Here is a 20,894-nt window from a genome sequence, read left to right as displayed (position 1 = left end):
ATGGGGTAATTCCTACCCCAAAGCTCACAGCACAGGAGTTAGACTTGCAAAAGTCTTGATTTATTTTGACTTGCTATGATGGTTCTTTTAAATTATTCATTGTGCTAGATTACCACTAAGATGTCTTCTTCAGTAACAATATTATAAAGACAGTCTTGATATGCATGGGGATTTAAAAAAAAATTAAAAATAGAAATCTTCCAAATTAGACTAATTAAATTATTTATAATTAACAGAGAGGAGTCCAATGTTTATATTAAAATCCAGAGTTTTGATAGATTTGTACAACATATCAGATTTTCTTTTGAGTACATGTTTTCTCTCTGTTTAAATGAAACATCAGTCTTAAAATAAAAGCACAGCTGCTGTTTCATGAATTTAATAGGAGACAGTTGTAAATGCTGCATCATAACCTCTGACAATAGTGATTCCTGATAGAAATGTTGTACCACGACAAGTGTCCACACTTTTCCACTTGTACTGACATATGATGCTGCTGGTAGGGTGCAGTCCTGTTTCCTGACAAGCAATTGGCTCTAAATTTTCCATTTAATTGGAGTAAGTTTTATGTTCTTGACACCTGTGCCAGTGGAAGGACCTGTGTCTCTAACAGGAGGTACTTTGGTCAGCCTTTGCAATATAGATTTGAAAAGGTTATGTCTTGGAAAGGTTAATACTTCAAGTTTTTAGAGTAAATTATGAGCAAGGCAGCTGCCAGGTATGGGAGACTTCCAGTGACTGGTGGTGATGAGTCATAAAACACCATTCTGTAATACATTTCTTGCTACCTTGGTTTGACCTGTTCTGCTGGAAGTAGTGACCTTTCCATTTGATTCTTGCTGTGTTCTAGCATTTTTTAGCATGTCGCTAGGGACAAATGGCAAGCTTAAAAATGGAAGGATAATGCTTCTCAGTGCAGATGTGCATTCACAGTTTGAGTTTAAACTTCCTTTGAAGTTCTAAATAATTTTGTGGGATTTGGACACAACAGTGTCATTTGAGTAGCGCATGTTTCTAAAAGGATCATGATGTGTACCCATAACACTGTCCTTTTTTAGTACTGTTTCAACAAAGACAATCTACTTTGGCTATTTGAATATTGGATTTAATTCAGAATTTTTAATGTGCATACAAAAGTGTGTGCAATTCTTTATAGCATATCCTGAACAAGTTTTCTGGTGTTCGAACAAATATGCATTTCAGTGTAGCTTTTTAAATTTTGGTTTAATTCTTGCAGAGGAAATGATTTATGATGATGTTGAAAACGGTGATGATGGTGGAAACAGCTCACTGGAATATGGGTGGAGTTCAAGTGAGTTTGAAAGCTATGAAGAACAGAGTGATTCTGAGTGTAAAAATGGAATTCCCAGCTCCTTTTTGCGAGGCAACCACAAGAGACATGTATGTATCTGGCAGTGCTGCTCAGTCATTGAGGTTGTCCTGGTTTCTAACACTTGCCTTCCTCACCTGTATTTCTTTTTTTCCTCAGTTCAGTTTCAAATGCCAACAGCGTATTTTTAATGGAAATACGAATCAGTGTGAAAGTGACAGTACATAACAAAATGTAACAGGGAAAAGAAGATATGAAAATATTAAACAGAAGCTTCTTAAAAAAAGATAAAACTCCAATTGCATAAAAATGAAATTAAAAGTGAGATTGTTTTTGCTTATGGGCAGTTCCTTACCTTTTCTTGTTTTGCAGTTGCTGGATTAGTGTAAGTGGTAAATAAGTGTGGAAAATAATGTGAAAAATAAATGGGGACAAGCCTGACAAGAATTGATGGTTTGGGATCTTTAGGTTCTCCAAAGTCCCAAAACTCTGCCAGTGTTCCCTAGCTTCCTGCCTTAGATCTGCATCAGTTTGTTTTTTTGAAAGTGATTAGGCTTAAAAAACTTCTGAAAGTAAAAGATTTTGTAATCAGAGAGAGTTCTACCTGTCAGGAGAGAAGAGAGGTGGCATGATTAAAATGATCCATCTGTGACACTTCTCAGGTTGTGTACCTTTGGCTCCATCTGTTCTGCAGGAGGCAGGAAGGCACAGGTGACACAGGTGCCTGTCCTCACTGTGCCTCTCCCATTGCACAGGGAGAGGGGCCCTGGGCTCGGGCCTTCTCTTTGCTTTGGCTCTCTTCTGCCCTTGAGGACCTTCTTTGCGAGAGGCTCCCCAGTGTGTGCTGACTGGGGACAGACCCCCAAGAGCCACTTGGCAACTGTGTGTTGTGAGCTGCCGCAGCACCCCGTGGCTGAAAAGTGCAAGGGTTGCAGACAGGGTGTTATTTCATGGGACCCTTTTTTCATTTTGTAGGTTTCTTAACTTGATGAGAATAAAAGCCTTGCTGTCTCTGTTTTCCTCCAGTACATGTAAGCTGCTCTCCCCTCACTTCTATCCTTGCTGCACATCCTTTGGAAATCAGGGAGTGAGTAATTAACTGCAAGACTTGAGCCAACCCAAATCTGCACTTCGTAAGCTGAGTGCTCTTCCTCTGTTCTTGTCTTGATTTTGCTCTGACTAGAACGATCTTAAGCTGTTGCAGCTGTTTGTTTGGGAGATTTTTCTAACAATACTGAAAACATGGAGTTTGAATTTTTTTTTAATACCTTGGAAGAGACTAGGAAATTACTTTGCATGTGAGTGTGTAAGCCTTAACATGGCTGCTGGCTTATTCTTTTTATTTTTTTTTTAATCTTCTCTTGTTATCCCTAGCTTCAGCTTTGGCCGTAGTCATAAGAGTCTATTTACATATATGAGCAATGCAAGGCTTAAAGCCATTTTTTTTGGAACTCTTAAAAGTATACTTTGATCTGTCATGGAAAACTGTTGGCAGTGGTTGAATGTGATTGCACCAGGATCAGGCACAGAGTGAGCAAGAGACTGAGGAGTGATGAGAGAAGAGAGGTGTGCCCTTGGGTACTGCCATGCAGATGGCTTTTTTTAGGCCTGTGACAAAAGGTTTTGGGGATTGCCTTGTGAGGATGGGTGTGAGAAGGTGAGGAACACTTAAGCTGGTGGATGAAAAAGTCAGATAGCCTCCTGTACCTGGATGGGTTGCTGGGAGATGGAGAAATCAGGAAATTAGGGAAGGGTTTTGCCAGAGAGTGAGGAAAGAAACTTCAGACTTGAAAAAAAAAAAAAAAAAGAAAAAAACAAAAACCCTTGCAACAAGCAACCAAGAAAACAACAACCAAAAAAAGCCCCCAAACCAATCCCATCCCTCCCTGCATTGGCATTTCAGCACGGGCAGACACTACTCTTCTTTATGTATGTTTTCTCTGTATCTATTTCTTGCACTAACTCTCACTTCTTCTCAGGTCCTGTGATGGATATTATAGTATATTCCCAGCACATCATCTTCTGTAGCCCTTCAGAGCCTGTGAGGGACTTGTCTTACTTATAATTTTAGTGTTAGTTGAAATGTATGGCAAGGTTGGAGGTGGGATTTTTAATTTTTAAGTGCTGACTTCCCTTAAAGTCACCTTTTCATTGTACTTCTTATTATTCTATTTATTTACTAGTTTATTTTAAGAAGGGAAGATTTTTGTGCTGTTAAATATTTCTTGTCTGTGAACCAGATGCTATTCTCTATTATACTGCTGTAATACCAGAATCATGATGTTAGAGGTAATTGCGTCCTAACCCAGCCAACTGGAGCTTCTTGCTGGGCCTGTTGCTTTATTTTCAACTCAGTGGGCCTTCGTTTTCCTGGGGCTTTGATCTCTTACCAAATAACTCAGTTGATATCAAGCTGAGGGGTTTTCCACTGGACTTCTATTATAGAGCACACCAATATTTTTCTCTTTTTTTTTTTTTTTTTTTGTTTCCTGGTTGCATTTTAAGCTCTTTTATCTACCTTTGTCAATATGTTTAACAAATGGTAATTAGTGTTCCAGAGCATTCCTTTCTCTGTGATAGTTTCCTTACCTTGCAAATGAATGTATTTACGTACGAGATGGTTACACCCAAGTTCATACAGTGAGGCTATGATGCATGGGGAAACCACAAGAAAAACCTGTTAATGTCTCCTTACCTGACTCACTGCCCTGTCAATTTCCGTATTCTCAGGTGCCAGCAATCTCCACAGGTTCCTCAGTGTCTGAGTTTTCTTCTGATTCACTGTTTTGAAGGATAGTCTGAAATACAGACTAGGGTTTGTGCTCCAGGGAATAATGCTTATGGTTAAAGCTGATGTATTGTTTCCATGTGGTTTTTAAGACATAGGCAAAATACTATTAATATGTATAACTATTTAGTTACCTTAGTCTAAGTGGCTTTGCCCCTGTCTTTACAGAAAAGCACCTGGTGGAGTTCAGCAGTGCCCAGGAGCGATGGTCCCTTCCTCGGACTGGAGCTTCCCTCAGTGATAGTTTTCCCTCAGTGATAGTTTTCCCTTAGTGATAGTTTTCCCTTAGTTGTCTTTGTACCAGTAGATAGATGGGGCAATGTGCATGATTTATATGAGTGCTTTAGCATGAAGTTTTCACTATGGCTTTTTGAAAAGTTTGTGTCTTTTTATACACTGTAGCTTTCTCATGACCTAATGCGTTTAAAGGAACATTATGAAAAAAAGATGAAAGATTTGATGTCAAACACTGTGGGAGCAGTAGAGATTCAGCAACTAAAGCAAAAACATGAGCTGAAGGTAGTGTAGTTGATTTTTGTAACTAGCTACATTTAAATAATTGCTTTTCCAACACAGACAATGTTGTCTTTTATTAATAACTTGAAAAAGTAGATGATAATTTGTATGAAATTAATTCTAAATATGCCGAATTTTTATTGTGCAGTCTTAAATTAAAGACAATAATATTGCTATACTCTTAAAAATATTTGGTCAAGGACCTTTTCTTATGCTTACTTTTAATATTAACAGTATCAGAAGATGAAATAGGGCATTGTCTTTCCCTGGAAAACAATCCTTATCCCAGAGTGTGAGCCAGGTGTACAACCCTAGTGTCTCTCTGAGACCTTGGCTCCATGGGGTTAGCCTAGCTCTGCAGCCACACAGGATCAAATTTGGAATCTCCCTGTTCTCCATTCTGAATGGAACCAATATGAAAAGACTGGGTTTTTGTGAAAAGTTTCAGTCTCAAATCCAGAAATTGCCTGACTACAGCAAGGTAGCTTTGTTTGTGTTCTGACAGTAGTGGGGATTTTTTATTGTAGTGACATTTTGGGAAAGAAGTACAAAGCGGGGTATTTTAATAAACATTTTCCAGCAAAGCAAAATTTCTTTAGTGTGGTTTTTTTTGTTCCATGAAATTTAATTTGACTGTAGTAGTGTACTGTAAGATTATGGAATTCTTAATTAAATCAATGTATTTCTTCAATGAATGAAGTTACTAGTTGTAACTTTTTCCTTCAAACAGTGTTTGTTTAAGAATATAGCTAATATATAACTGAGTCTAGAGGGTTATCTTTAGGTCAGAAATAATTTGGAAGAGTTATTGGGACACTGAAAGATGGACAAGACCTCTGGCCATTAATGACCTGCGAGTAGTAGGTGTTTGTTCTGTAAGATAACATTTGAGACTATGTAAAGTTTCTGTTTGAATGCAGAAGGGTTCTTAAGCATTTCTGCTCTTTCAGACTTGCATACAGTATTGCCATGAAGTAAGTCCTTGTCTCCAGTTTTTATTTTATTTTGAAATACAGGAGCTTGGCTCTGAGCTTTCATGGTTCTCTCTACTTATTATGTATTCATTTGACTTTGGACAGTATTGATACTCTAAAAGCGTGCAGGCTTAAATGTTTTCCTATTATCCACTGAACATGTAGACTATATATTTTGTCTTGCAGATGCAAAAGCTTATGAGAGCTGCTAGAGAAGGTACCAAAGATGGACTTGAAAAGACAAAAGCAGCTGTGAAGAAGGGTCGTTCCTTCATTCGGACAAAATCTTTCATTTCTCAAGGTATGTGCTATATTTACAGTTTTTCTCTTTGTACATTCTCTAGTAATTTCTGAGAAAGAAGATTAATGGCCTAGCAAATTTTTGTAGTGGGAGCTGAGAGCTAGATGTGAGAAATCAGATATATATCAAAAATGTATGGTATAGTATTCAGTTCAGATGACAGTATGGTCAATGCATCTTGAGCAGTTTTTTCTATTTGGGGCAAGAACTCGAGTGACCTGAGAAACCTGAGGACCACAGAGAAGGGTCAGCTTAAGAACAATAACAAAAAGTTCCACTAAGCAGTGTGATCTAGGGACTGGTAGATGGGAGTATGGTAGTAATGTTAAATTACTGTTGTGGTGTAACCCAAGCCAGCAGCCAGCCTGCACAGCCACTCGCTCACTTCCCTACCACCAGGACTGGGGAGAGGATTAGAAGGGAAAGGGTGAGAACTTGTGGGTTGAAATAAAAACAATGTAATAGTGAACATAAAACCCACAAGCAAAGAAAGACAAGGAACTACTTCACTGCTTCCCAAGGGCAGGCAGGTGCTTATCCATCTCCAGGAGAGAAGGGCTCCATTACACATAGTGGTTACTTGGAACACAAATGCTATAACTCTGAGTATCCTCTCCCCTTACTCCTCTTTCCTTCAACATTATATACTGAGCAGGATGTCATATGGTCTGGAATGTCCTTTTAGTCAATTTGGGTGACCTGTCCTGGCTGTGTCTCCTCCCAACCTCCCATGCACCCCCAGCCTCCTCAGCATGGCAGTACAAAAAGCAGAAAAGGCCTTGGCTCTGTGCAAGCCCTGCTCAGCAATAATAAAAACATCTCTGTGTTATCAACCCTGCGTCCAGCACAAATACAAAATGTAGCTTCATCCTAGCTACTGTGAAGAAAATTAAATCTACCCCAGTTAAAATCAGCACAGTTACTAAGTCTGTCCAGGTTTCTCCATCAAATAACTCTTGAATGTCAGGAGAATGTGCTGTTAAGACATGGTTTTCAGTGGAAACGTAGTTGACTGTTTTCAAAAGTTCATCATTGGTAAGGAATAATGCTTTCTGTGCTTAAGAGTGAAAATAGGGGAAAAGACTGTACTGTACTTTTGAAAAGATTGTACTTAATTAGTTGATGATTTTTGATAAAAGCTGAATTTGGGCTGGGAAAACAGAAAGCGATGTAAAATCAAAAAGCCACAGAAGTATTTGTGTTCTTTCTGTAGTTGAGAGCAAGTGACAATCCTTTGTCATGAGCGGTGGCAGCAGCTGTGCACAGGTAATTTTTTCAAGAGACAGGTGGAAAATTAAAACTAGTATATTTTTCAGGATAACTCTGAGAGATAGTGTGTCTTTCTGCTCAGGTTTCTGCCCAACTATTAAATGTTTGTAACTTCAGAGCTTATAAAACTACAATTTTAGGAAGCTAAAACTACAAGGGTGGAACAAAATATTTTTTAGTGAGAGAGGTAACAAAGTTGCTGTAATGGGCCATGACACATCTTACATCTCTGCCATGACCTCTGACTGCTTCTCAATTTACTTAATTCAAAAATTGAATATAGAAAGGGACACAAAATTAGAGGATGAAAAAGTGTGTCCTCGACTTCTTGCAGTCAAACACATGAAAATGATCCGCAGGGCAGTGTTACAATGGGCCTGGAGTTCCTTATTACATTTCTAGAGATTGGGTTGCAGACACAGCATATCTGTGGATGGCTGAATCTCATATCCACTTTCCAAATCAGCACAGAGCTAGTGAAAAATTCGTGAAGTTTGTTAACTAAACTGGGAAGTTTTTCCCAGCCATAAGATCTGCTTCCTTTATTTCTCTTTTTGTTCTAAGACAGTTTCTCATACTGTTTCTTCTGTCTCCTTTCCTTGCATCTGCTTGTTTGGCTGGCTATGTACTGCCACCTATCAGTGCACTTCGATGGTGCTTTTTCAGTAAAATTTTTACCCACAGAGCAATGCAGAATCCCTCACTCTTCTGATGAAAGCAAACATTTTGGTTAATTTGGCCACTTTAGTTCAGCTATAGAAGGGTGTATGGAATTTTTTTAGCTGGATCATAATATGGGCTTTCAGTTTCTTCCCAGGGATGATTTATTTTAAAACTGCTGCCACTAGAGCTGTAGTGCTTTAACCCAAGTTGTCATGTTCGGCCCTCTGGACAGCCCCATTCTCCTGGCTGAGAGGAGGGAGTAGAGGTCAAGCAAAGGATGCTTAGGCTGCCTGCAGCTGTGGGAAATTAGGATAACTTTGAAAGGTGTTCTGTATTAGAGTACCAATTGGTGGTAGCATTAATGTGATTTCACAGATGATACAGAAGTGCTGGGAAATTTGTTTGGTAAGTGAAAATTTATATTTCTGTGCTTGGATTATAGGCTCTTTGCTTTTTTGGTTTTGTTTTGCTTTTTTCTTCTTTCAATCCACATGTAGAATATGACATTTTGGTTATTTGTTGGTAGATCATAGATCATCTTGTCTGGAAGAAGAAGAGCTAAATTTATTTATTGATGTGGACTGTATGCATACAGAAGCAATTATGACTCCTATGCCTGAAGGATTATCACAGCAGCAGGTAGTAAGCTTTGGGAAATATTGTCTTCTGCTTTTTCTGCTTTTTTTATTTCCCCTTCTTCTCTGCACCAATGACTCTTAGGTGCCTTTGATCTTCAAACATAATGGTGTTTTACTTAAGTGGATGTCAAATTCAAAACTGAATAAGTAGTTTTTTGAAAATTCGTGTGTGTGCATATAGTTGCATCAGTCCTGAATTCACCCAGAGGTGCAAAATGCTTTGTGTTATAAGATTAACTGTAAGAACCATATTGTTTCACTACCTGAACAATTAAACTAAATGTGATGGTTTTGAGTGAAAAAGAGAGTTAAAGCATTTTTATTGAACCAGAAAACATTGTTCCAGGTGCTCTGGGACTTCCGTTTTAAATGTAGAGAATATCCTGTATGATCATTGAATCCAAAGGTTTTTCTTGGTTAAAAAAAATCAGCTCCAGTTATGTCAAGTCTACAGAAAGAATAGAAGGATTCATTTTGCTGTTTTCTACCTCAAACTGTATAGTCACTGTGGAAATTACTTCAAAAAATACTGGAATCAGCATCAGTTAAGAAATTTTGGCTGAAAATAAATTTCTTGTGTTCATGTTACTGTATTGTTATGACAACTAATAACTGTGTGAGAGCTTTTAGCTTCTTGTGCTGTCAAGTAATGAGTTAGTTGGTCAGTACCTTAAGAAATGAACAAAAAAACAAACTAAGGGGCAGTTGAGGAGAGGGCTATATATTTTTGGATTCTTTTTTGTTTTGTTTTACCTTTGGCTTGGGTGAGATTTACTTTTCTCTTATGTTTAACACAGTGAAATGCTAATCTTGTAACAAAGCAACTATCAAACTATGTTAACAATGCTAATCTTGTAACAAAACAACTATCAAACTGTGTTAACAATGCTTGTAGCAAAGCAACTATCAAACTGTAAGATATTATTATCATGTGGGATTTCAGCATCAGTCTGAATGCTCCTTCCTTCTTTTCAAATAGGAATTTGAGTTTCACTAGGGTGGTATTGTTAAAATAAGTTCACCTTCTTTTGCAAAAAAAACCTAGAATGCTTGTAGTTTGGAACAAACTGGTAATAGTTATGCAAGTCATGACAAATATTGCTCATCTGCCCAGGAGGAGCTGTCCAAGTGGGCTTGAATGGAGTTAGGAAAGCCAAAGCTCAGTTGGAGCTAGTGTGGTGTAAGAGGCAACCGTGAAGAGGTTCTGATATGTACACTGGCAACAAAAGGAAGCTGAGAGAAACACAATACAGTGCTTGTTGGGGCAGAGACCTAGTGATAAAGTGTCAAAGCTGTGCCACCTTTGCCTTGGGTTTTACTGATGAGGCTTGTCCTTGGTACTCAGCCCATGAGCCCAGAGGCAGGTCTGCTGGGGTGAAGCCTAATCTGCAGCTGGGGGAACTGAGGCCATTTGGACATACAGGTGTGTGTGGGACCAGATGGGCTGGATATAAGGATGCTGTGGGTAAGGCCTGTCCCAGTCATCTATGATCACAGTGATCAGAAGACTGGGAAAAAGTGTCACACTCTGACCCACAAGAAGGAGAATTGAGTCTGGCCTCACCTCAGTCCCAACAAAAGTGATGGAGCACATGTTCTTGGGATCTATGTCTGCGTTCAGTAGGACAAGAGAGTGAGTGGGGAAATATCAGCATAGATGGACCAGAGTCCATTTGTGCATGACCAGCTTGTGCCTGTTTGAGGTGACTGAGGGGAGAGGTAATTTTGTGGTGACTTTATGGGCAGAGGGGAGCAAAGTGTGTCACTTATCTCATCCTTAACAGGGCTTTCAGCTGTCTCCTGAAGTATTCCTATACTCCTGTAGGTGAGATACAGTCTGTTTGGGTGGCCTAAAAGGTGGGTGGGAAACAGGTGACGACGCCACGCTCAGTGAGTCCATGGCACAAGTGCAGTGGCTGGTCAGCAGTAATGCTGTCTCTCAGGAGCAGGCACCTGCCTCTGGCATTTAAAGCCTGTGTGAGTAATCTTGATGCCAGCTGCAGTGCACATCTGGAGGTGATGCCAAACTGGAGGGGTGCAGCAGCTGTGTGTGGGAGGTTGGCTGCTGGCCAGCAGGGCTCGGTGGGCTGGGGTGCAGAGAAGCACCAAAGCAGTTCAGGGGGGCCAGCACAGCCTGGCCGTGGGAAGGGGTCACAGCCCTGGGAGCCCCAGGCCAGACCCCCTTCCAGCCCTGCTGCCCTGTTGCAGCAGAGCTGCTCTGTGGACATGCTGGCTTCAAACAGCAGGTGGCATGATGGCTTCTGTTTAAATCCTGGTGCCCGCAAGTTCTGAGGCTGGGGCTCATACCTATTGCAATAACCTGAAGCCACTACTAAATATTCTTATTACATATTATAGAACCTGAAATTTTTATTTCTACAGATGTTTATTCTTTTCAGAAGATTGAACTGTGACTAAAAGTAGGATTAGTATTCTTCACCACTGATTCACTATACCAAATAAGACACTGCTAAATCCATTCTAAACAGAGATTAGACACAACTAATTTTACTGTATATATGTTAAGTGAACTCTCAGGTAGTTTTGAAGTCCTCCTTTAAAATGCCAGTACCTGAAAGAAAATTCTCACATAGCCTGCATTTAATAATGCAAAATACAAGTGTGGAGAATTTAAAGGCAGTGATGGTGGAGGATGCAGGAGGCTGGGGGTTCTGGAGCAGAAAGAAGCAAGCCTGACATTTGAGTTTCATGGTTATTTAGGCTAGCTTAAAATAGCAAAATGAACAGTTTTTCCTTCTCTTGTAGTTATGGAAAGTGGTTTGATCCTACCCCTGTGCTGTCTTCTCCCTCACAGTCCCCTTTTGAAACTCTAGGGTGAGCTGGATTAGGAAATGGATTTGGGTGAAAACAAATCCTTATAACCAAGAAGAAATCTAACTGATGGCAAGAAGCTTAAGCTCTAAACCAGATTGGTTCTCCAGTCCTTCCTGTCCTGCCATCCACATGTCCATACAAAGTGCATTTCAGCTGAAGCAGAAAATGAAGAAGGAGGTGTAGTAAATAGCCTGTAGTTTAACATGAAATATAGTAGTTTTTTCTGAAGGTTTTACAACTCTGTTAATGCATATAAATATAGGTAACATGGGGGTCTTCACTTATGTGTGGTAATTCCCAAAAAAGAATGTTGCCTTGGATGCTTTCTCAGTGTTACATTATATAGGGCCTTAACTTTTGAAAGCTTGTTACCTATTTTGTTGTAGCAAATCACTGAAGTAATCAACATCATCTTATACCTATGATTGTTTCCATTAATGCCTACATATGTACATTTAAAGTGCAAAGGATTATAAAATATCCCGATTTGGAAGATCACTAGGATCATTGAAGTCCAACTCCTGGCTCTGCACAGGACAGCCCTAAAAAATGCACCAGATGCCTGAGAACATTGTTTAATGCCAAAGTCAAAACAAAAGTTTCAAAAGTAAAGCTTGGAATTACAACAGTCAGAAAAAAATTACAGATATCGATACAATAATTGCTGTGTTCTTTAAAATAAGTAGTTTTAAAGTAATAGTAAATTTAATTACTTTTCAAGAGGTACAGTATTTTTTAATGCAGTTCCAGTATTGAAATTGCTCTGTATATCTTTTGTTTTATTAATGTGAGAATTTTATCACGATCATTTCCAACTATAATGAATGTGTAACCTGATTAGTGCTTTGGACAAAACTTTGTTGTTTCAACAGGTTGTGAGAAGGTATATTTTGGGCTCTGTAGTTGATAGTGAGAAGAATTACGTGGATGCTCTCAAAAGAATCCTGGAGGTACCTTAATATCTTTTGCATTTTAAATTTTTGAATATTTGAAAAAGAATCATTAAAGATCATTAAAGAATCTGTCATATAACTAACATAGATTTTGCTACGGATACTTTCATGCCAAATGTTCAGTGATTTTGTGTGTGTATACTGTTGCATAAGTTTGTTTTTCTGCTTATACAAGTCCATTTTTTGTTTGTTTAAATCAATTTGCCTTCTTTTTTCCCACAGCAATATGAGAAGCCCCTTTCAGATATGGAACCAAAATTACTGAGTGAAAGAAAACTTAAAATGGTCTTTTATCGAATTAAGGAAATTCTTCAGTGCCATTCAATGTTTCAGATTGCACTGGCGAGTCGTGTATCTGAGTGGGACTCTGTTGAAATGATCGGTGATGTCTTTGTTGCTTCAGTAAGCAAATGTGTCAGAACAGATAATCTGTTTTTATTTTAGTCTTGTTTTTCCATCTCTACATCTTTCTAACTTAGCTGCTTTATTCCCATGTTCTCCAATGCCTGTGGCAACTGTCAGAGTATTCATGTACTGTCCTGATAATGAAACTGACACCAACACATGTCTTCAGCTTGGTTGGCAGATGTGAAAGGATTGTGAGAAAAGTTTTCAGTCTTTGATTAATCTTTCAGATATTTAAGTAAACAGTTTATTTTTATGAGAAAATACAGATTTAGAAACCCACCGAAATTAAGGTGAGACAGAGGCTCAGTATCTCATAAAAAATGGGTAGTCATATCCAGGAGTGTGCAAGTAGAAAAAAAACACAGTAAGTAATGCCCTAAATTCCTGAGTTTGAACTGAGGTGGGGCACTGATAAAGAGTGTTTGTAAAACCCTGTCCCATCATTAATTGAAGTCCATTCAGTAAAGGACAGAATTAGCTACTGCTTTAAATTAGAGAAAACAAGAAATGGCCTTGGTGGATAGAAAGATGCTGTTCACCATGAAAGTGTGGTTTGAAGAGGCTGTCTGCCTGCTGGCTTGAATGCTTTGTTTAATTGTCACCCAGGTCCTGAAAATCACCACCTTTTCATGTCTGCTGTAAGAGAGCTGGGATCTGATCACAGTTCACCCAAAATTAAATAGTTGCTGAAGATTTGTTGTTTAAAGCAAACCTGACTTCTTGTGACTTAAGTTAGGTAGTTTTAATGATATTGGATATGGAAAAGAGAGGGATGAAATTACCAAGAAGGCTATGGGTGGTGATCTTACCATTCCCATGACTGCTTGCAGGCCACACAATCTGTCTGCTTTTTTGGTAAGTCCTTAATAGCTGAAGTCAGGATGTGAAAGCCCTGGGACTTTGCTGATTCACTTAATCTGGAAGACAGGTAGTGAGATGATCAGGGGATCTCAGCTGTCAGTTTGAATCTCAGGGGATGTCCTTTGATTACTGATAGTCCTCAGGTTCTGCTCCAGTGTTCTAGCCAAGATTAATCAATTTCTGTAAATATATTTCTTGCCATTCACAGCTGTTATATCTTTCTGTTTCCAGCCTGTCTTCTACAGAAAGATTATTTTTGGTATTACCAGTATTTCTGTATATCCAGCACTAGGCCAAGCAAAGCCATTAGTTCTGAGTGAGTCCCTAACAGCCAGAGGTCTGTATAGCTGTGTTGGCAGAGGTCTTTTGTATTTTTAGTTAGGATTTGCCCTTTTTTCTTTTCAGTTTTCTAAATCTATGGTATTGGATGCATACAGTGAATACGTAAACAACTTCAGTACAGCAGTTGGGATTCTCAAGAAATCTTGTGCCACCAAGCCTGCCTTTTTAGACTTCTTAAAGGTTAGTTCATTCTTAAAATAGTTGTGCATGTGCAATAAATAAGAAAGCATGAGTTATAATCTGGGAGGAAATTTAACTGCTGATACTGTATATTGTCTCACTGGTTTTATGGACTTAAGGTCTGTTTTATGGATTTGGCACAAACAGACCCCAGAGGATGCCCTTCCAGTATTGTGCTTTTGGTATAGTAACATGCTGTTAGATCTGGGATGTATTTTGAAGTGCACAGTGGTTTTATTGTTATTCAAATCAGCTTATTGGTGTTTGCTTAACTTTATTTGTCTAAACATTAGGATTCTTCCATATCATGTGAGCTTCAAATTTTAGTTCACCGTATTAAGCCACTTTTTAATTTGGAATTTATTTTAATTCTAGTTTGTTTATTGTGTTGTGAGAAGTAGTGCAGCTGGATTTCCATTCTACAACAATTTCCCTGGATTTTGAAGATTGTGTTTCTGGCTTGGGGTTGAAATTGGTGATTTTTTTGCAGAATGCATACTACCCTGTTGCATATGATGTTTGTCATGACACGTATGGAGAACCTGGCACACAAAGTAGAAGTGCTGTGAATGCCGGGGGTTGACACCTTACAGACAGTGCATAGAATCCATTGCAAGGCTTTTGGGTTGTCTGTGACATTGCTGAGAGTCTCAAAGCTCAGCTTCTCTCATTCCCCAGGCATCCTGGATGGAGTTGTGCCTCTCAGAGATGGTCACCTTGTCAGGTCTGTTACAGTGGTCCAAAAAACAGTAAAAACTGGGTGTCTACTGCAACTCCTAGGTTGCCTAGAGAAGGGTTGCAGGGGTTTGCCTTCAGATCTTAAATTAACTAGCAACTTTTTGGAGTGTGGACAACTCTATGCAGGATGATACTTTGGAAGCCTCAAGCACCTTGAAAATCAGACTGTAGTGAGCATTTAGTCACATGTTAAACATGTTCTTCTGTTAAAAGCATGTTTTTCCAATAGAGACATAATGCACACCTCTCATCACTGCTGTTCAGGGCCACAATGTTTCTGCTTCCAGAAACACAGCCAAACTCTGATGACAGATGACCCTTTCCCTTTCCCTTTCCCTTTCCCTTTCCCTTTCCCTTTCCCTTTCCCTTTCCCTTTCCCTTCTTTCCCTTCTTTCCCTTCTTTCCCTTCTTTCCCTTCTTTCCCTTCTTTCCCTTCTTTCCCTTCTTTCCCTTCTTTCCCTTCTTTCCCTTCTTTCCCTTCTTTCCCTTCTTTCCCTTCTTTCCCTTCTTTCCCTTCTTTCCCTTCTTTCCCTTCTTTCCCTTCTTTCCCTTCTTTCCCTTCTTTCCCTTCTTTCCCTTCCTCTTTCCTCTCCAGCACAATGTTAGTTTAATATCATTTAGATTTATTTTGTTTTTAATATTGGGGATTTCTTCTAACCTTCCTATTTCTGGCCATTTCTGGCTTCTTTATACATGGAAAAGAAATTTGTCTAGTTTTATCTGCCATTCCTGGTAACTGAAATAATGGATTCTACATTTTTCTTTCCAAATATAAATCAACTTTTTTTTCCTTTGTTTCTTCTAATAAAGAAGATCAAAATCTCTGTTTGCATAGTACTGAGATGATTATGTTTTTCATAGATTTCCTCTTAAAAACCCATAGGTATGTTTTTGGATTTATTGGTGCTACATTGCTGGTGTGGCTTTATACCAGCTGTATTTATTTAAGGAGGATATTTCAGTTCAGTGGCAGGCCATCATTTTCATAGTGATGGGTTTTCTAAAAGATGTAATATTTTTAAATTAAGTCTTGATAGTAAATGGAATTCTTGCAGTGTTCCTATTATAATTAATGTAAGCAATGTAGAAGAATTTTTAAGAAATGTTTTCCTTTTGTTCTGTAACTGGTGGAAATGTGCTCATGTGGCTTTCTTGCATTGCAGCAGTGTCAGGAGTCAAGTCCTGATCGCATTACACTGTATGGTTTAATGATGAAACCTATCCAACGTTTTCCACAATTCATTCTACTATTGCAGGTAAATAATGTTTACAAAAGAGAGGCTCCTTTTGCATTCTTGCAGAGCTTTCCCTTGGGATTACATGGTAGCTATCTTCTGCTGTAGGATCTTGTTGCAGTGGAAGTGACCACTAGAACATGGGGAAATAAAGAGAAAATTTCAGTGCATTAAACATGCTGATCTTATAGTCTCATTGCAGGGATGGGCAGTAAGGGCCCTGCAGGAAAGCCTTAGTAAACTACATTTACTACAGATTACTTGCTAAGTAAACTATAGCTTATAAATTGTTTTCTAGTAAAGGTGTAGTTCAGATATGCTACTTGTTTATATCTGTTTGTTAGCTAGTAACACTTCAAAACGTGACTAGGAACTTTGTGGCATTACTTTCCATTGAAGAAAAAAACAAGAAGATTAAATTCATACCTTAGATAGTTTAGAATACATGTGAAATGCAGAACAACAATCCACTCTCTGACTACTTGGCTCACAGAACCTGCTAGAGTATGTTGCAGCTTCCTTCTGACCTGCAGAGTCTTGTTTCTTTTCCCATGGAAACTGTGGATTTGACAGGAGTCCTTGGGTCTCATGTCAACAGAGAGTGAAGCTGCAGAAAGAGCACAATTCCCCAGTATAGACCTGCTCCAGACAAATGTACTCTGTTTTTACCTCCTTCCAGACCACAGCAGATCTACCCCAGTAGCATTGCATGTTAGCTGTGTTCGCAGGTGCCAAGAGGACAGGCTTTGGGTTGAAAGTCTGGGAATTGCTGGGGGTAAAGGATCTGAGGTAGTCATGGAGAAAGCATGTGAATTGGAAGCCATAGTGAGAGTTTTTGAAATAGTAGGAACAATGAAGTTTATTATGGCAGGAAGATTTTTGAGTGCTCTGGGAGTGGAAACAAAGTGTAATTCAAACTGTCCCTACTTTATGCCTACAAAAGAGAAAGATTTGGAGGAGCTGTTGTGACCTTAATGAAGTAATGCCTCCTACTTTAGGAGGAATATACTGTCCGTGTTTTAATGAGGAGTAATAACAGTAATAGAGTAATAAGAGTAATAAAGTAATAATGGTAACAAAATAATAAAGATAATACAATATTATTATGACAGTAAATATCATTTAAAATCATTTATAGATGCATACATATTATAGTATAATACTGATTGCCAGATTGTTTAATATTATCTCTCATCTCTTAAATTTGTTCTTTAAATAAGAATGTATGTGATCCCATTCAGTATATTTTAAAAGAATTACTAAGATATTTGGGGAGTTAAGCAATGTGCTGTCTGAATATTCATTAGGTGTTTATTGGTCTTATTCTTTACTAGTACTCAAGAATGTAGTTGTAACTGTACATTCCATAATCTTTGGAACCTGACTTTGAAAAAAAATCTGATGTTTTTTTTTTTGTTTTATAATACCCCTCAGGATATGTTGAAGAACACTAGTAAAGGACATCCTGACAGATTACCTCTACAGATGGCTCTTACAGAACTTGAGACACTGGCAGAGAAGTTAAATGAAAGGAAAAGGGATGCAGATCAGCGCTGTGAAATAAAACAAATAGCAAAAGCAATGAATGAACGTTATCTGAACAAGGTAAGGAAAGTAGGAAAGTATAATGGAAATAGAAGAGTCAGTTTCTGGGCCTTGAGTAATCTTTACAACAGACACCAAAGAGACAGCTATGTTGTTTTTTTCTTTAGAGATAACTACATGGGGTCGTTCTAGTGGTAGATGTGAGATGTGACCTGCCTCTGAGACTGAACAGGCTCACCACTGTGTGCTGGAATAAGCAACACACTGAACTTGCCTCAGCAGTATTGGGGCATAAATGCTTCAATTATTGCTTTTGTGAAGCTTCAGGTTATTAGTGGGGATATGCTGAAGGAATGGGGTTGTTTTTGGAGATACAAAAAAGCACATCTTTTAGGAAAGCAATAGTCAACCAGAAAACGCTTGTTTAAGCTATTTACCAGGAATTGAATACTGAATTTCTTTTCATACTGGAACAGCATTTCCATTCTAAGTGCATTAGAAGATGGATTCAGACATTTTATTTTCTTTTCTAGTTCTCATAATCCTGCTTCTTGAAGCAGCTATTACTCATCTGCAAATAGTTCCAAGACAAAGATTGTGCTTTTGAAGAGGTAGCCCAGGTTACCTTTTGTCAGTTGATATTGATTGCAAGATTTTGTGTGTTACGCAGTGGGGAATTCATTGATATATGCATGGGCTGTCACTCCAAATCTCACAGGGTCCCACAGGCCTTGTGTGTTAATATTACGGAATCAGCTGAGTTGGGAGGGACCCATGTGGATCATAAAGTCTAACTCATGTCTCTGCACAAGACCAGTCCTGAGAGTCACACCAAGTACCTGAATGTGTCCAAATGCTTCTTGAACTATGTCAGGCCTGGGGCTTTGAGCACTACCCTGGGGAGCCTGTTCAGTGCCCAAGCACCCTCTGGGTGACGAACCCTCCCCTCACAAGGAAGCTGTATACTGCAGAGAGATCTCCCCTCTGTCTCCCCTTCTCCAGACTGAACAGACCGAGTGACCTCAGTCACTCCTCATACAGCTTACCCTCCAGGCCTTTCACCATCCTTGAGGCCATCCTTTGGGCTCTAATAGCTTAATATCTTTCTTACATTGCGGCACCCAAAACTGCACACAATATTCAGATGAGGCCAGTGCAGAGCAGAGTGGGACAATCTCCTCCCTTGCCTAGGTGGTAATGCTGGGTCTGATGCACCCCAGGACATGGTTGGCCCTCCTGGGCCTGTCTGTTTGCATATACGGTTTTGGAACAATGCCAGCCAGGGTGAAATAGATGGTGAAAGAGGTGGTTGAGTAGAAAATTAGTGAGGTACGGAGAATTTTATTCTGTTGGACGCTATGGAGATGTGCTTGATATGTAAGGGATTGGTTCATGCTTGCACACAGTGGCTGATCCTCAGCCCTTGAAGGCAAATGTCATTTGCAATTTACATGCCAAGAATCTCTTGGAGGTGTCATCTTCTCCACAGTCTGTGACACCCTGCCAGCTGCACTCCTCAGCTCTGTGAGCCCAGGGGGACAGAGCAGGCTAAGCACACATCCTCCTCACACTCTGGCCTCCCAATCTGGGCATCTGGAATCATGTGTAGGTCTTCAGTGGACTATGAAAGAAGAAACTAAGGAAGGAAGTCACAGAAATTGTGGAAGGAATATTTTTTTTTTGCCAAGAAGCCTTTATCAGTGTGGAAGATTCCCAGAGCAGCCATGGTCTACATTAAGTTGCAAAGCCCTTTAAGTCCACATGGATGACAGCAGAAGTTACTATTTCTCTAAATCAAAAGCAGATTAATAAAGAGACCTAATTACCTTGGCAAATCCACCTGCAATCACTTGTGCTAGGATGGCATGTGACAACCCATTGTTTTTGCTTTTTGTGTGCTGGATGTTGGAAGCACTGTGTGTAATATGCAATGCTGATTGTTTTCAAAATCCAGCTACTCAGCAGTGGAAACAGATACCTCATACGGACTGATGATATGGTTGAGACAGTTTATAATGACAAAGGAGAAATTATCAAAACCAAAGAACGGCGACTTTTCATGTTAAATGATGTGCTGATGTGTGCAACAGTAAATATACGGTAAGATTTAACTTATATTTTTTAAATTATCATTTGAACTTCAGGTGGAAAAAAATGACACTTAATGAATTTCTTTTGTATTGTTGTGTTTACTGTGGCTAATGGTTTCTAGGAGCAGTCATAATAAATGGATAGCTAGCTTTGTTATAGTCCTCCAAATTGCTGGCTGATATTTGGAAGTTCTAGAATAAATTTGTAAGAAAATTATATCAGTTGGAGATTACAGATGGAAATGCTCTATAGTGTCTTGCTATTGCTGTGTATTTGTGCTTAGTGGAATACAGGCATGCCAGGGTAAGACTTTTTTCTCTTCTTCCTTAAATTCCAATTGTAGCACACACAAATTTGTAACTTGACACAATTTGTGAAGTAAATACCACCCTCTGCAAAACAAACAACCTCCAACAAACAAACAAACAAAACCCATAAAGGTAATGCAGGTTGCCAGAACAAACCTGGAACTTGCTAACAAAGTCCCAGATGGGGAAGGTTTGTTATCTCTGAGATCAAAAATTGAAGGATTAAAGGTTAAATGCTTTGAAAAAGATATTTTTTCATAGGTCCTTCTGTGCTTTTGCTGGCTGTAATTATTACTGTTACTAAATGCCTTTGTGTGCCAAGGTTGTGTTTATATGTCATTTATATGTTGCTTGTATCATAAGTTGTTTTATGTAATGGTACATTCTGACAATGAAAATGTGGATTGTTAAAATCTGCCAAGAACAGCTTTTCTTAAGCATAATATGAGTTAATATCTTAATTCATTAATGAAGTATGAATCCTGTACATATATTTCTAAGTGTGTGATTGTGTGGTCTCATGTCCATGTGAGTGAGAAGTGCCATGTGATAGCTACACTTTAGAAAATTAACAAGCTCATGGCAATTATCCTGTGGTCCTTTTCTTTGCAAATTCTTTACTTTCTTAGTAACACTTGAATATTATTTTTGCTATTCATATTTTATCTTCTTTCATACCAGTAAAGTCTTGGATTTTATGTATTTGTACTTGAAGTAGCAAAGTGCAGTCTGTTTTTGTTTTCTGTGTTAAAAGTTCATGATCATGCCAAGTCTCTGACCCTCTGAGGGTCATGTCTTCTGTAAAAGTCTGTATCTTTTTCAAGCCATAGAAAATTCCTCTGTAACTGTGGCATTCACATACCCTCTGAGCAGAGAGAGACTTAGTTTTCTCAGGATTTCTTCTGAGAGAAGCTGTGAG

The 20,894-nt window shown here is 38.9% G+C and overlaps 1 protein-coding gene across 6 annotated transcripts in view; it reads left to right on the top strand.

Moving 5' to 3' along the window:
- Positions 1-20,894, top strand: part of ARHGEF10 (Rho guanine nucleotide exchange factor 10) — a 123,285-nt gene that overhangs the window by 49,046 nt on the left and 53,345 nt on the right. For 4 of the 6 annotated variants that reach the window (XM_021551229.3, XM_021551228.2, XM_021551232.2 and 1 more), the window contains exons 8-16: positions 1,238-1,401; positions 5,795-5,909; positions 8,368-8,480; positions 12,187-12,264; positions 12,490-12,669; positions 13,942-14,058; positions 15,960-16,052; positions 17,466-17,636; positions 19,531-19,676. In XM_021551229.3, coding sequence (XP_021406904.1) covers positions 1,238-1,401; positions 5,795-5,909; positions 8,368-8,480; positions 12,187-12,264; positions 12,490-12,669; positions 13,942-14,058; positions 15,960-16,052; positions 17,466-17,636; positions 19,531-19,676 — 1,177 coding nt within the window. Of the gene's footprint in view, positions 1-1,237; positions 1,402-4,520; positions 4,638-5,794; positions 5,910-8,367; positions 8,481-12,186; positions 12,265-12,489; positions 12,670-13,941; positions 14,059-15,959; positions 16,053-17,465; positions 17,637-19,530; positions 19,677-20,894 lie in introns of all 6 variants that reach the window. The other 2 variants (XM_031504434.2, XM_077782381.1) reach the window with 2 other exon arrangements.

This window comes from Lonchura striata, chromosome 3, assembly GCF_046129695.1.
Source record: "Lonchura striata isolate bLonStr1 chromosome 3, bLonStr1.mat, whole genome shotgun sequence".
Classification (NCBI taxonomy): Eukaryota; Metazoa; Chordata; class Aves; order Passeriformes; family Estrildidae; genus Lonchura; species Lonchura striata.
The sequence above is the reverse complement of the archived record's forward strand: the minus strand, read 5'-3'. Positions and strand labels throughout refer to the sequence as shown.